Raw genomic sequence first — 14,297 nt, forward strand, 5'->3', positions numbered from 1 at the left:
AAAGGGATAGAAAATCGATTGTCAGAATGGGCATGGAGGCTTGTCATAGGATTATTTAGAATTAGCGAAGTGCATGGAGGTCGAGTAGTATTTATGCTTACATGAATAAATAACGTCAAAGAATCTATTTAACAGCGAAGAGTTGTGGAGACGAAGAATAGTGACTCTTTTATACATAATTCACATTTATCTATATTTATATTGTAGGGGGAGGGATCTTCAGCTGCTATAGACCATGACAGGGCGCATTGGGTATCTTATGATTTGTGGTTATGCATGTGTGTTGCTAAAGAGGTAAATAGTTTAGATTTTGGATTAGTGAAAGAATTCCTATGAGCACGATAACGGAGTTCAAAAAGCAGTGTCGCCGATATACACCCTGCAGCGGCCGTAGGGCTTATAAAACTCTACCTGTTTTATTTGTGATATCGTTTTTTACTGGGTGTCGAATTATGTATTCTTAATATCCACACACATTTATAGTTTTCTTTTCGATTAAATGTATTTTTTATATGAAAATAGACGTATCTAGCTTGCTAGTCGTTGCTTTACCTATATATATATGTGTGTGTGTGTGTGTGTTGGTGCGTGTGTGTGTGTGTGTGTGTGTGTGTGTGTGTGTGTGTGTGTGTGTGTGTGTGTGTGTGTGTGTGTGTGTGTGTGTGTGTGTGTGATATAGTTATTGATATTTGTTCTTCTCTGTTTTTCAGGTAAAGCAAACCCAAAATATGCAGTGGAAATCGATGTGCTGAAGTTAATTGAAGATTTCGTTTGGAAAAAGTTTCTGAAAAATCTTCGTTTTTCGTGTCTTAGAAGATGTTTCTATCGACGAAATGACTACCATATTGATATTCGGTGGAGTTACTTTAGTTTCGAGGATTATCTTGAATCTGAAGTGCCCCTGCGAGTAGAGCCAACAAAATCCCAGACTCAATACTCAACCACATATACGTGCCAGATAACCGGACCGCAGAAACATATATTCAACGCACACGGTTCGCAAATGGAGTCTAAGTTGGTAAAATTACAAAAGAATTACAGTATTGGAGGAAAGGTATCGATAAAGACAGCAGGATTAGAGGTCAATGCGAAACGTGATAGTAGCCATGAAGAAAAGACAGATACGACCACCTCATGGTCGGATACCGCCGAGTTTTCTTTGAATACAAACAACTCGGCTAAAGTGGTTATTACACAACAAAAGGGAACATCAGAGAAGTACTTTGTAGTGAAAACTGTGTTACGATTGAGACCGACACGCCCTGGATGGGGAGCTCCTGTGATTGTTAGAAAGAAATCTAACCATCAGACAGTGTTTGAATATGAAATTGTTAGTTTCAGAGAGCTGTTTGAAGCGTATAGTGAATGTAAAGACTTGGTGGAGATTCGACCGCATGCTCACTTACAACAATTCGAAGGCGGCAAGAGTCAATATTATGATGAGGTCTATATATTTTCCAGAGGAATATTGACAAGTGAAGAGGAAAATCGGACTGTTAGCATAGCTCCCCCTGAGGGAGAGGAGTGAAGTTCATTGTTATATCCCCTAACTCTGTAACTCAATCCTCATTTCCTGCACTTAATATACCTTATATACTGTATCCGATGCAATCTATCCATCCGTCTATATGTGGGTCAGACGGTCCGTCGGCTGGCCAACCGTTTCAGAGAACACCTATGGATTGTCCGCCTGCGGAGAAATACTCCTGTTACCTGTCATTTTTGCTCGGCAGGCCACTCCACCTCACACTTCACTGTCTTCGGGCTTGCCCTACACCAGGGCTTGCCAACCTGGGGCCCACTTGATACTTTCTTGAAGTATTGTGCTTAATTTCAAAATAAAATTGTTTGTGTAATACATTTGCTTAAAAATAAATTTAAAATTTATTAGTGGCAATAAACGAATACCTTACAATTTTATAATTTTAAACAAAAGAAAAGTATGGAAAATTCTTGATCTGTAATTTGTTTATTTGACAATTAATGCATAAAGTATACAACCGGCCCTCAAAAGACTTTCTGTGATTAAAGTGGCCCGCAATGTAATTCGAATTGGCCAGGCCTGCCCTACACCAAGGATCCACCAACACCACACTTCGCCTTGAACAGCGCTGCATCTTTACTCTCTGAACTCAAACTTCATTTGGACTAAACACTACCCCTCCATCCAGTGGCATCTTCGATAGACCTTTCTTATAAAATATTTTAATTTTATTTTTTAATTTTTAAAAAATTTTATTTTATTTTAAAAAATTTTATTTCCCTTCTTTCATTTTCTAGTCTTACATTTAAGTTGATGATAAAGAGATAGATAAATTGGAAATGAATTACAACTCTATGACCCCCCCCCCCACTGTGTTCCAAACCGCTCTAAAAAATTGTAGTCTGTTCTCTTTGCCATTCTTGCTACAATAGCGACAACATGAATTTCTTCCATCCTCTTGCTCTGTTAAAATATTTAAGAAAAATTATATTAACGTATCTTGTCTGTTCAAGTTTCATATGTGTACAGCTGAAGGTAGCGCAGTATCTAAATTGATGTAATGATTGCATTTTTCAATTAAATGGAACCGCTTGAAACGGTCGTACTGTATTATTACTTGATATCCTATTGCTTATTTTGATTTTATTCACCTTACTTTTAGCTGTGCGGCTAATACCGAACTGACTTGGTGCTTCAACCTAAGTACCTAATTCAATTGAATCTTAATTGCTTCTTATATATATAGATATATATTCACACACACACACACACACACACACACACACACACACACACACACACACACACACACATATGTGTGTGTGTGTGCGTGACGTTCTCTCTCCCTCTTTCGTTTTCTCTCTCATCCTTTCTCTAATTCTTTTTTCTCCCCTTCACTGTTTTCTATCTGTCTTCCTTTCTCCTTTATTCTCTCTCGTTCCTCACACGTGACCATCGTCCATCTTTCTTTTCTTCACATGATTATCTTTCTTTTCCTTCAGTGCTGTCGCACAGACTGCACATGTTCCTATCTGTTTCCTCTTCTATCTATTCTCTTGTTAAAGACAATATTTCTCCAGCGTTCGCTACTTTACCTCGTCTAGTCTAACGACACTCCATGTTTGTTTTCGTTCGGTTTCCTTGTATGTCTCCACTGTCCTGTTTTTGTTACCAACTTTGACCCTCCGCAAAATCCTAAATTTATATTTGCTTTGTTTTTGTGGGGGCAACTACCTTCGAAGTCTCATACTGTCGTTCAATGCTCGAAATGAGGAGTAGATATATATGCATATATATTATTATATGTGTATATATATATATATATATATATATATATATATATATATATATATATATATATATATATATATATACATATATGTACGTACATATATATATATATATGTATGTGTATATGTATATATATATATATATATATATATATATATATATATATATATATATATATATATATAATTATGTGTATGTAGGAATAAAGTATGCAATTATAACATGCGTTTTCTCCATTCCTTAAATTCTTATATATATATATATATATTGGAATCTTATATGTCTACCATTCTGCCTAAATAATGGATTTACAAATACAATATCCCTGCATATCTCACATCTCTTTTCGTTCCTCCAATTCACTCTCTATTTCGTATCTTATCTAAATTAACTGTTGCTTAACCATCTTCTCACACCGTCTCCAATGAAGGGATATAATAAATATCTTGGAAACAGCTGTAAGACCTTCTATTTATAAAAGTTCTAAAATCTACACAGCCTGGGTTTTTTTTTATCTCATTACGAAAAGTAAATCTTTATACATACATATATATATATATATATATATATATATATATATATATATATATATATATATATATTTCGTTTTGGGATTTGGTTTGCAAGATTTTTTTATGTGATTTCGTGTATTGAAGCATATTCTGTTGTGTCTGGGGAGAGTCATTTTCTTATTGTGCCTTAAAATTTAACACACTCACCGGTAAAATTTCCACTTATTTTTCTTTTTTTTTTTCCTGGGTGTGTTAAATTTTAAGGCACAATAAGAAAATGACTCTCCCCAGACACAACAGTATGAATTACGGAAAAATATGGATAAGTACTGTTTTTACTTTGCTAAATATTTTCTACTATTTGAAAATAATATGTATTCTTGTTTTTTATATTATTCATTTGGTTCTTTATAGATTATTTTTAATAGATAACTTATTTAACACTAAATTATTTTTTTAAGTTATAGTTTCATTTCTACATAATATTAGAACTTAGAACTTCGATTTGAATAGTGTTGTTATATTTTCGATTATTTTTGATTGATAATATTTGATTAATAATTAGTCTTTATTGTTTATAATATCGTTAAAGGTTTTTTTTATTAAAACTTTGTATATATATATAAAGTTTAATCTTTTATTCTTAATAATTTTATTTCTTTCCTAATTTTTTCATTCATAATTTTTTCATTCATATTTTTATTCTTACGTTTGTAGAAATAAATATTCTTGTATTTTTCTATTATTCAATTGATTTTTAATGATAATTAAATAAACGTTTTTAGCTTTAAATAGTATAGCTTTAACTATTACACCGGTTAAATATGTACTAATTTTATCTTCATTATTATTTTAAACTTAAACTTCGTTCAAATTGTATTTAAAACAAAGATAATTTAAAATAATGATAATTTATGTAAGCTGTTTTTTGTATATAATATACATGTTATTATAATGGTGGAAGGGAGGATTATTGAATGGTTATTATTTTGATATTTTTAATAATTTTTCTATCTTTATAAAATAAGTATTTCATATTAATTCATTTGGTACTTATTGTTGGTTGAGATATATATAACTAATTATTGTTCTACTTACGATCTGACGATTAGCTATATTTTTGAATAGAATTTAATTTTCGATAATTTCAATTGATTTTAATCGATTTAAATTTCCTTTCTATTTGAAAATTAGTTATGAAACACGTGTAATCATTTTATTATACTTATCTTATGATATTTACTTTGCTTTATATTATACTCATTTATTGTGCTTTTAATTGTTAATTTTTCTATATGTGATAGTGGATTTTCATCGATGAGTTCTTGATACTTGGTTATTTTCCCTAAAACTATATATTTTATATATATTTTATCTATAAAGCTCAATTTAATTTTAATTTTTTATAAATTGATTTTAATTGAGTTTTTACCTGTAATTTTGGATTTTGTCCCTAATATTATTATTATTATATATATATGTATATATATATATATATATATATATATATATATATATATATATATATATATATATATATATATATATATATGCATATATGCATACAGGAGGTTACAAAAAGTAAACATGAAATACGAAAACAAAATTGGGTACGCAAGCAACGAGAGAAACAAAAAGAAAGCAAGACAAGGAACATAAAGAACGACCCTTCTTAAGTTGTCGGCTGACCATCTACTCCTCATTTCGAGCACTGTTTTTGTTACCAACTTTGACCCTCCGCAAAATCCCAGCTGTCTTCGAAGAATTTCTAACTTCCGGTCAGCTATTGTTATGATCAGCCATTATTATGATTGACCGTTGACTGGACACTATTCAATTTTTTTTCTCCGTGTTTTTCTCCTTGTCTCCGTATTCTTTCTGTTGAAGAGCGTAGCTCGAAACGTCAAAGACTTTCCGTATTCCCGAGCGTCATACTAATACAGCCTTTGTTATTTACACCACCTGTCCTCGTCTGTTGTTGTTTTTTCGTATATTCTCCTATATATATATATATATATATATATATATATATATATATATATATATATATATATATATATTAAATTCAAATTACGACAAACGTAAACAAACAAATGAAGTTTGCTTTTAGAAGCGTTGAGATGTCTTTAGAAAGTTAAAGAAGTGATTTTTTTTCTTTAATTCTCAATCGTAGAATAATGCTAATAATATAGCCTGAACAGGATAAACTACCCCTATTTTGCAGAGAAAAGTGTAGGTGGCTAGCTGTGGACTCGAACTCACACCCCCGTGATTACAAAAAAAAATCACTTCTTTAACTTTCTAAAGACATCTCAACGCTTCTAAAAGCAAGCTTCGTTTGTTTGTTTACGTTTGTCGTAATTTGAATTTAACATATGAGAGCGTCTCATAAAGCGAGATTTATATATCTTAATTTGCAGAGGAATTTGTAGTGGGTAGTTTAGCTTAATCGGTCAAAGCACCGTGACATGTCATCACGGGGATGTGAGTTCGAGTCCACAGCTAGCCACCGACACTTTTCTCTGCAAAATAGGGGTAGATTATCCTGTTCAGGCTATATTATTAGCATTATTCTGCGATTGAGAATTTTAAAAAAAATATATATGCATACATATCTGTGTTATTAAATAGATATATATGTGCATGCGTATCTGTGTTATTAAATAAACATAAAACTTTGATTTCTTTCGGAAAGAATGCTTTTATATAAATAAATATTCAAATGGAAAATTCGACTGAAGTTTGTTTTTATTCTTTTACCAAGAAGTTTGTTGTTGTTCTTGCTGCTTCTGCTCTGCCTAACGCACATCTCAGCTGTGCGGGGACTAGAATGACAAAGAATGTGTCCATGTGCCTTCTGCGTCTCGTAAAATCGATTGAAACATGTTGAGGTAGGTTTGCACTCTGACTTCTTAGAACTCTTACCTGACCCTCCTTCGCGGGGAATTACTTCGACTGCTTATAAGACATGTCGAATGAACCGCTTGGGGCAAAGTCATTGGGACCTCATCTGCTAAATAGAAAAAAAAACCCTGAGGGGTATGTGGGGGCTGGAGAGTTGTCTGGTTTGTGCAAAGGTGTCATCTGTTAGGATTAGCGATTTTTCGTTTCAGCCTGAGGAGGACTGTTTGGGTGGGAACCTGCAGTGTCCTCTCGAATGAATTAATTGAAAGGTGGATGAAAGTTGCATAAATGCCCAAGATCTGTGAGTCAGAGAAAGAGAACTGGAGAGAGCACTTGCTGTTGGTGTCCAAGGATATCTTGAACAATAGAGTTCCTAGATTATCCTAGAGATCCTCCTGCATAGGAGGACTACATCATTATTATTACCCCACCTTTTTTTTACCTTTTGTATACTATGCATGTTTCCCTTCCTCTTCATCGTGTACCTTGCAATACTTGCTATTTTATTTATTTATTTATTTTATCATTTCATCATATGTAAACCCCCACAAGTCGTCGTCGTCGTCGTCGTCGTCGTCGTCGTCGTCGTCGTCGTCGTCGTCGTCGTCGTCGTCGTCGTCGTCGTCGTCGTCGTCGTCGTCGTCGTCGTCGTCGTCGTCGTCGTCGTCGTCGTCGTCGTCGTCGTCGTCGTCGTCGTCGTCGTCGTCGTCGTCGTCGTCGTCGTCGTCGTCGTCGTCGTCGTCGTCGTCGTCGTCGTCGTCGTCGTCGTCGTCGTCGTCGTCGTCGTCGTCGTCGTCGTCGTCGTCGTCGTCGTCGTCGTCGTCGTCGTCGTCGTCGTCGTCGTCGTCGTCGTCGTCGTCGTCGTCGTCGTCGTCGTCGTCGTCGTCGTCGTCGTCGTCGTCGTCGTCGTCGTCGTCGTCGTCGTCGTCGTCGTCGTCGTCGTCGTCGTCGTCGTCGTCGTCGTCGTCGTCGTCGTCGTCGTCGTCGTCGTCGTCGTCGTCGTCGTCGTCGTCGTCGTCGTCGTCGTCGTCGTCGTCGTCGTCGTCGTCGTCGTCGTCGTCGTCGTCGTCGTCGTCGTCGTCGTCGTCGTCGTCGTCGTCGTCGTCGTCGTCGTCGTCGTCGTCGTCGTCGTCGTCGTCGTCGTCGTCGTCGTCGTCGTCGTCGTCGTCGTCGTCGTCGTCGTCGTCGTCGTCGTCGTCGTCGTCGTCGTCGTCGTCGTCGTCGTCGTCGTCGTCGTCGTCGTCGTCGTCGTCGTCGTCGTCGTCGTCGTCGTCGTCGTCGTCGTCGTCGTCGTCGTCGTCGTCGTCGTCGTCGTCGTCGTCGTCGTCGTCGTCGTCGTCGTCGTCGTCGTCGTCGTCGTCGTCGTCGTCGTCGTCGTCGTCGTCGTCGTCGTCGTCGTCGTCGTCGTCGTCGTCGTCGTCGTCGTCGTCGTCGTCGTCGTCGTCGTCGTCGTCGTCGTCGTCGTCGTCGTCGTCGTCGTCGTCGTCGTCGTCGTCGTCGTCGTCGTCGTCGTCGTCGTCGTCGTCGTCGTCGTCGTCGTCGTCGTCGTCGTCGTCGTCGTCGTCGTCGTCGTCGTCGTCGTCGTCGTCGTCGTCGTCGTCGTCGTCGTCGTCGTCGTCGTCGTCGTCGTCGTCGTCGTCGTCGTCGTCGTCGTCGTCGTCGTCGTCGTCGTCGTCGTCGTCGTCGTCGTCGTCGTCGTCGTCGTCGTCGTCGTCGTCGTCGTCGTCGTCGTCGTCGTCGTCGTCGTCGTCGTCGTCGTCGTCGTCGTCGTCGTCGTCGTCGTCGTCGTCGTCGTCGTCGTCGTCGTCGTCGTCGTCGTCGTCGTCGTCGTCGTCGTCGTCGTCGTCGTCGTCGTCGTCGTCGTCGTCGTCGTCGTCGTCGTCGTCGTCGTCGTCGTCGTCGTCGTCGTCGTCGTCGTCGTCGTCGTCGTCGTCGTCGTCGTCGTCGTCGTCGTCGTCGTCGTCGTCGTCGTCGTCGTCGTCGTCGTCGTCGTCGTCGTCGTCGTCGTCGTCGTCGTCGTCGTCGTCGTCGTCGTCGTCGTCGTCGTCGTCGTCGTCGTCGTCGTCGTCGTCGTCGTCGTCGTCGTCGTCGTCGTCGTCGTCGTCGTCGTCGTCGTCGTCGTCGTCGTCGTCGTCGTCGTCGTCGTCGTCGTCGTCGTCGTCGTCGTCGTCGTCGTCGTCGTCGTCGTCGTCGTCGTCGTCGTCGTCGTCGTCGTCGTCGTCGTCGTCGTCGTCGTCGTCGTCGTCGTCGTCGTCGTCGTCGTCGTCGTCGTCGTCGTCGTCGTCGTCGTCGTCGTCGTCGTCGTCGTCGTCGTCGTCGTCGTCGTCGTCGTCGTCGTCGTCGTCGTCGTCGTCGTCGTCGTCGTCGTCGTCGTCGTCGTCGTCGTCGTCGTCGTCGTCGTCGTCGTCGTCGTCGTCGTCGTCGTCGTCGTCGTCGTCGTCGTCGTCGTCGTCGTCGTCGTCGTCGTCGTCGTCGTCGTCGTCGTCGTCGTCGTCGTCGTCGTCGTCGTCGTCGTCGTCGTCGTCGTCGTCGTCGTCGTCGTCGTCGTCGTCGTCGTCGTCGTCGTCGTCGTCGTCGTCGTCGTCGTCGTCGTCGTCGTCGTCGTCGTCGTCGTCGTCGTCGTCGTCGTCGTCGTCGTCGTCGTCGTCGTCGTCGTCGTCGTCGTCGTCGTCGTCGTCGTCGTCGTCGTCGTCGTCGTCGTCGTCGTCGTCGTCGTCGTCGTCGTCGTCGTCGTCGTCGTCGTCGTCGTCGTCGTCGTCGTCGTCGTCGTCGTCGTCGTCGTCGTCGTATGCCGAAGGCGACGAGCTGGCAGAGTCGTTAGCACGCCGGGCTAAATGCTTAGCGGTATTTCGTCTGCCGTTACGTTCTGAGTTCAAATTCCACCGAGACTCTGAATGTATGGTATGACAGTATTTATCTTTTGTATTACTTTGGTTATCATACTTCTATCGACCCTTCTCATATTCATAGGTTCTGATCTACTCTGAATAACCTATTCTGCTGGTATCCCTTCATTCTTTGATCGTATCGTGCCATCTTTGCTTTCATTGCATGCCCTTTCTTTCAATACTGTTCAGTGCCATGTATTTTTGTTCGATTTTAAGCTCTCCCTTCTCTTTTCGGTCGAACAAAGAAATGTCCTTCGAGGGCATGTCTAACCCCCGCTTGTATTCATCTGTTCTACCATGGATCTTTTCTTGTCATTCCCATTATATTTCTTTTTCTTGACATCAACACCCACATTTTCTCACAACAATATTGGCTGCCTTTATCAAATTACTTCTTTTTATGATGTTTTTTGTTCTGATGTATTTCAGAATTTCATTGACATTTTACGTTTCTTGGTTCAATTTCCACCGTTCGACCTTTTTAAGGTTGCAAATAATGTCGCTATCTTTCTCCTGTAGCTTTGCCTTTATTCTGTCGTAGATTTCCTATTGCTTATCTGTCATGTCACCATTAGTTTTATTGTCTTCTTCCAGACAAACTATATGTCTCTCATCGAGCAAGTTATCACTGTTCCTTTCTTGTGGTTTATTAGAGATCTCACCTCTGCTTTCTGCTATGAGATTACTTTTATCGGTAAGAATTGTATTTTCATCGTTTCCTCAGCTCCTGTTTTCCAAAACCCGTCTTTTGATAGCTTCGAGCTCTGCTTCTGTGAACCAACGCTTTTTCTTATTGCTCTAGCTTGATCACATAATCTCTGTTTCGTGAGTTGAAACAATCCTCTTTCTCTCCATTGATCATACATACGTTGTCGCTTTCCCGTAAGATGAGCACCATTTTCATCTATAGTGTTGCTCAGATAGTAACACTCCATTGATTTATTTGTTCCATCTACGCTGTGTATGCTAGTCCATTGATGGATGACGACAGGCTAGAGCCCGACGAGTATCTCTGAGCCTGCCGGGGGGGAAACACAGTCACTATTTAGTGCTTCAGTTTCATTACCACCGTTATTCACAATATTTTGTTTTTTCATTGTCACTCATATGAGTTAGTGATTATCAGGTTGCGCAGTTATCGGTGTTTTTTATTGTGACACCATCACTAGATATATCATCGATCAGGACATGAGGAGATTCCAACCACTTCCTTTCATTATTATTATTATTATTATTATTATTATTATTATTATTATTATTATTATTATTATTTTTGATGTTATTATTTTCATTGAAGATGAAGATCGAATAGGACGTCCAGTTGAGTTCGATGATAAGCTCCTTGAGGCATTACTTGAAGAAAATCCTGAATTAAGAATTGGCAATAAAGCTTAGTTCAATCCATACAACTGTTCATCGTCATCTTCAACAACTTGGAAAGGTTCCTAAACTCGGAAAATGGGCGCCTCATGAATTGTCCGAAAGCGGAAGAGAAAGCGCTCCAGCATGGTCAGCCATGAAGCAGAGCAAGGGACGACGGTCAGGCGGTAGTAAATGACGGAAGCGATGTACGCATTCGCCACCGCCGCCCGACCTTTCAGGGACAGCTTCCGCTCTGTCCCTTTCTTAGTGAGGTTGGCTATCCTGTTCGTCACTCCCCCCCCCCCAGTTCTTATCCATCTGGAGGTCTGGACCAAACCAGACCCCAAGCAGTTTAATCGGGCCTTCTGTCTAGCGCCCTACCACGCTGTCGGTTGGCATGGAACTGCCTTTCCAGGTGCCGAGCTGCAGGCCCAATGACTTGTCCTGGTTAATTTTTGCTCCTGTCACCGACCCCAAAAGAATGAAAGGCAAAGAGGTCGACCTCGGTGGAATTTGAGCTCAGAATGTAGCAACGAACGAAATACCGCTAAACATTTCGTCCAGCGTGCTAAAGATTCTGCCAGCTCGTGACCTTGATGATAATAATAATAATAATAATAATAATAATAATAATAATAATAATAATAATGATGATGATGATGATGATGATGATGAATAATCGTTTCTTTATTCGCCACAAAACAAATAGGGACAATACAAAACAGGAGACACACGAAGTTTAACACAAAAATCGAGTAAACAATAAAATAACAGTGACAACAATACAATTAAACAATAAAATTCCCCTAAAAGGGGCAAGTTCCTCACAGGGACAACCGAGGAACCCCACACATTCTGGTTATCCCGATCGTCAGGTGCACCTCAGCAGGCGCCTCTCTTTTTCTCAACTCCTCCAGTTTACAAACGAAAGTTCAAACTTTCTCACAATAGAAATCTGCAAATTGAAATCATTAAAATGTGGAAATTTAGTATTGCTACAATACCAATGGTAATTGGTGCGTTGGGAATGATAAAGAAGGGAGCTGAGAAGTATATTAAGCAACTCCCCGGTAACTCCAATCCCCGTGAACTACAAAAGATAATCTTGATGGGTACAGCCAAGTGTACTACGGAAGGTACTCTCCATCTAAAATGGAATAAATGTGGTGATAATTTTAGCATGCATAACAAAACAAAAGTGCCCTTGCTACAATTTCGGGCATTCGCTAACGATGTGCCATACCACCGCCACCACCACGAGCAACAACAACAATAACAACAACAACAACAATAATAATAATAATAATGATAATAATAATAATAATAATAATAATAATAATAATAATAATAATGTCTTCGTGACGAAATTCGAGACACAGTTACTGAAGACATTCAAATCCCTTCATGGTCAGAAACCAATACTCTGGTTACGGTTCACTGACAACGTATTTTTTGTCTGGGAAGGATCACAGGATCGTTTAATGGACTTCTTGCATTTCTGTGATTGTCATGCTAGAAACTATGTCTTTAAGTCCAACATAAAATTTCATATCTTTAAGTCTAACAGGTTGAACTTTATTCTTTATTGGTTGTCATCGGCAGCACACTGCTCGTCGCCTCCTCATTTCATGCTATCAAAATGCCTTCCGTCTGCCCACCTCTCTCTCAGACCCGATCCTGGCTTCTCCGTTCAGGGTGTGCTCATAGCGACTCGCTCTGTTTTTCAGTATAGGCGGAGGAGGGGAAGGTTTCTTTCCAGAAGTACTCAACCGTCCAGCTTTCGCCGTCAAACCCAGCTTCAGTTGCGCCTACGATATCCCCTCTCACTGGCGGTAACTTGTCACTCTTATAGCCTCCACCCTCCGCTCCTTACTCACGGCACGCAGCGCACCGGTCACCAAATTTCACTCCTGTCCCGCCAACCGTCACGCTGCCCAAACATACAATCGCATCCATTCCGACAACTACGTCGACGCCGTCCACCACCTCATCAACTACAATCAGCTTTAACACGGATCCGTTTACATCTAGTCCCATTTCGCTGACGCCCCTACACTTGACCTCCTTACCATCCACCGCATTGAGGCTGGTGTTTCCTCTCCAGCTCTTGACCATTCTTACGGTCAACAAGGTTGTTGTGCAACCCGTATCTACATGGGCTTGTGCTTCCTTTGTCCCCACCAGAACCTTATTACAGGCAACAAACGGTGGGGCATTTTCACTTGGTCATGGTGAGGAACTGGTGACGCAATAATTCCCCCTCCTCGCTTCTCTGTTTACAATAGTTCGCTATATGCCGGGGCTGAGAACATCGGTAACACACCACCAAGGGTTCGGTTCCGTGCAGTCCTTGATCATGTGAGGACCCCGACACCTAAAACATGGTCCTTAGCCGTCCGTCTCGCTATACTTCTGTTGTCGTTGGTTTCCATCAGCCTTTTCGTCCTTCTCATATCCCTTGTTTTGCGTCAACACTCGCGTCTTGCCCACCATTTTTCCTACTGACATCGTTTCGATGTCCGGCATCTGCTGCAAACGAACGGAGAATCCGGTCACAAAAGGCAGCTTCAGCAATCGCTTCATCACCGCTCCGGTAAACCCTGTTAGTCCCTCTAACTTAATTTCGCTCACATACTCATCCACCTGTTCGCCCGCCTATCTCACTCTCCTGAGCTGCTGTAGGCTTTGGGTGCCCCTTCTATGTACACGTCCTTCAGACGCTTTTCAGTTTTCTCCACTTACACCTGATCTGCTCCGTCTATTTCTGGGTACAAATTTAGTGCATTACCTCCCAGGTAAAGTGGCATAACGCTAGCCACACCATCAGTACTCTGCAGCTTCTCTACAAGTTTCACCTTTTTTATCCAGGCCACGACATCACCTTCTCCGACAAATGGTTTCAATACACCGCTGCTGATTTTGATTTTTGCAACCATTGCGCGTGTCTTTGCTCATCACTTGAGCACTGGGGGTCGATGTAATCGACTTACCCCTTCCCCAGAATTGCTGGCCTTGTGCCAAAATTGGAAAGCAATATTTCTTTTCAACTATCTGATTTAGCATGGCTGATTTAAATTTAGCTTCAAATATGATTATTTTCACATTGAATGTGAATACCTAATCTAAGCAATAGATGTTCGTCTTCCTACAGGATGAATTATCATGCTGAAGATCCTTCTTGGTGATGAGCGCTCACATGTTGGAACAGTGGATCTCAACCTTTGTTTTTACCAGCGGCACACCGAAGAAGAGATGAATCCATCGCGGCACACTTCATACAAAATTTTTAAATTATCTATAAAATGCACAATTTTAAACGTTATTACGGCACAGATTGTTTTAAAAAATGGCTCAGAA

The 14,297-nt window shown here is 41.2% G+C and overlaps 1 protein-coding gene across 2 annotated transcripts in view; it reads left to right on the forward strand.

The window, feature by feature from the left end:
• The window catches only part of LOC149132915 (uncharacterized), a 47,018-nt gene extending 40,499 nt beyond the window's left edge, over positions 1-6,519 (forward strand). For both annotated transcript variants that reach the window (XM_089361845.1, XM_089361842.1), the window contains one exon: positions 711-6,519. In XM_089361845.1, coding sequence (XP_089217971.1) covers positions 711-1,528 — 818 coding nt within the window. In that variant the 3' untranslated portion in view covers positions 1,529-6,519. The remainder of the gene's footprint in view (positions 1-710) is intronic.
• Positions 6,520-14,297: the final 7,778 nt, after the last annotated feature.

The sequence above is a fragment of the Octopus bimaculoides genome, chromosome 13 (genome assembly GCF_046866305.1).
Source record: "Octopus bimaculoides isolate indiv1 chromosome 13, ASM4686630v1, whole genome shotgun sequence".
Classification (NCBI taxonomy): Eukaryota; Metazoa; Mollusca; class Cephalopoda; order Octopoda; family Octopodidae; genus Octopus; species Octopus bimaculoides.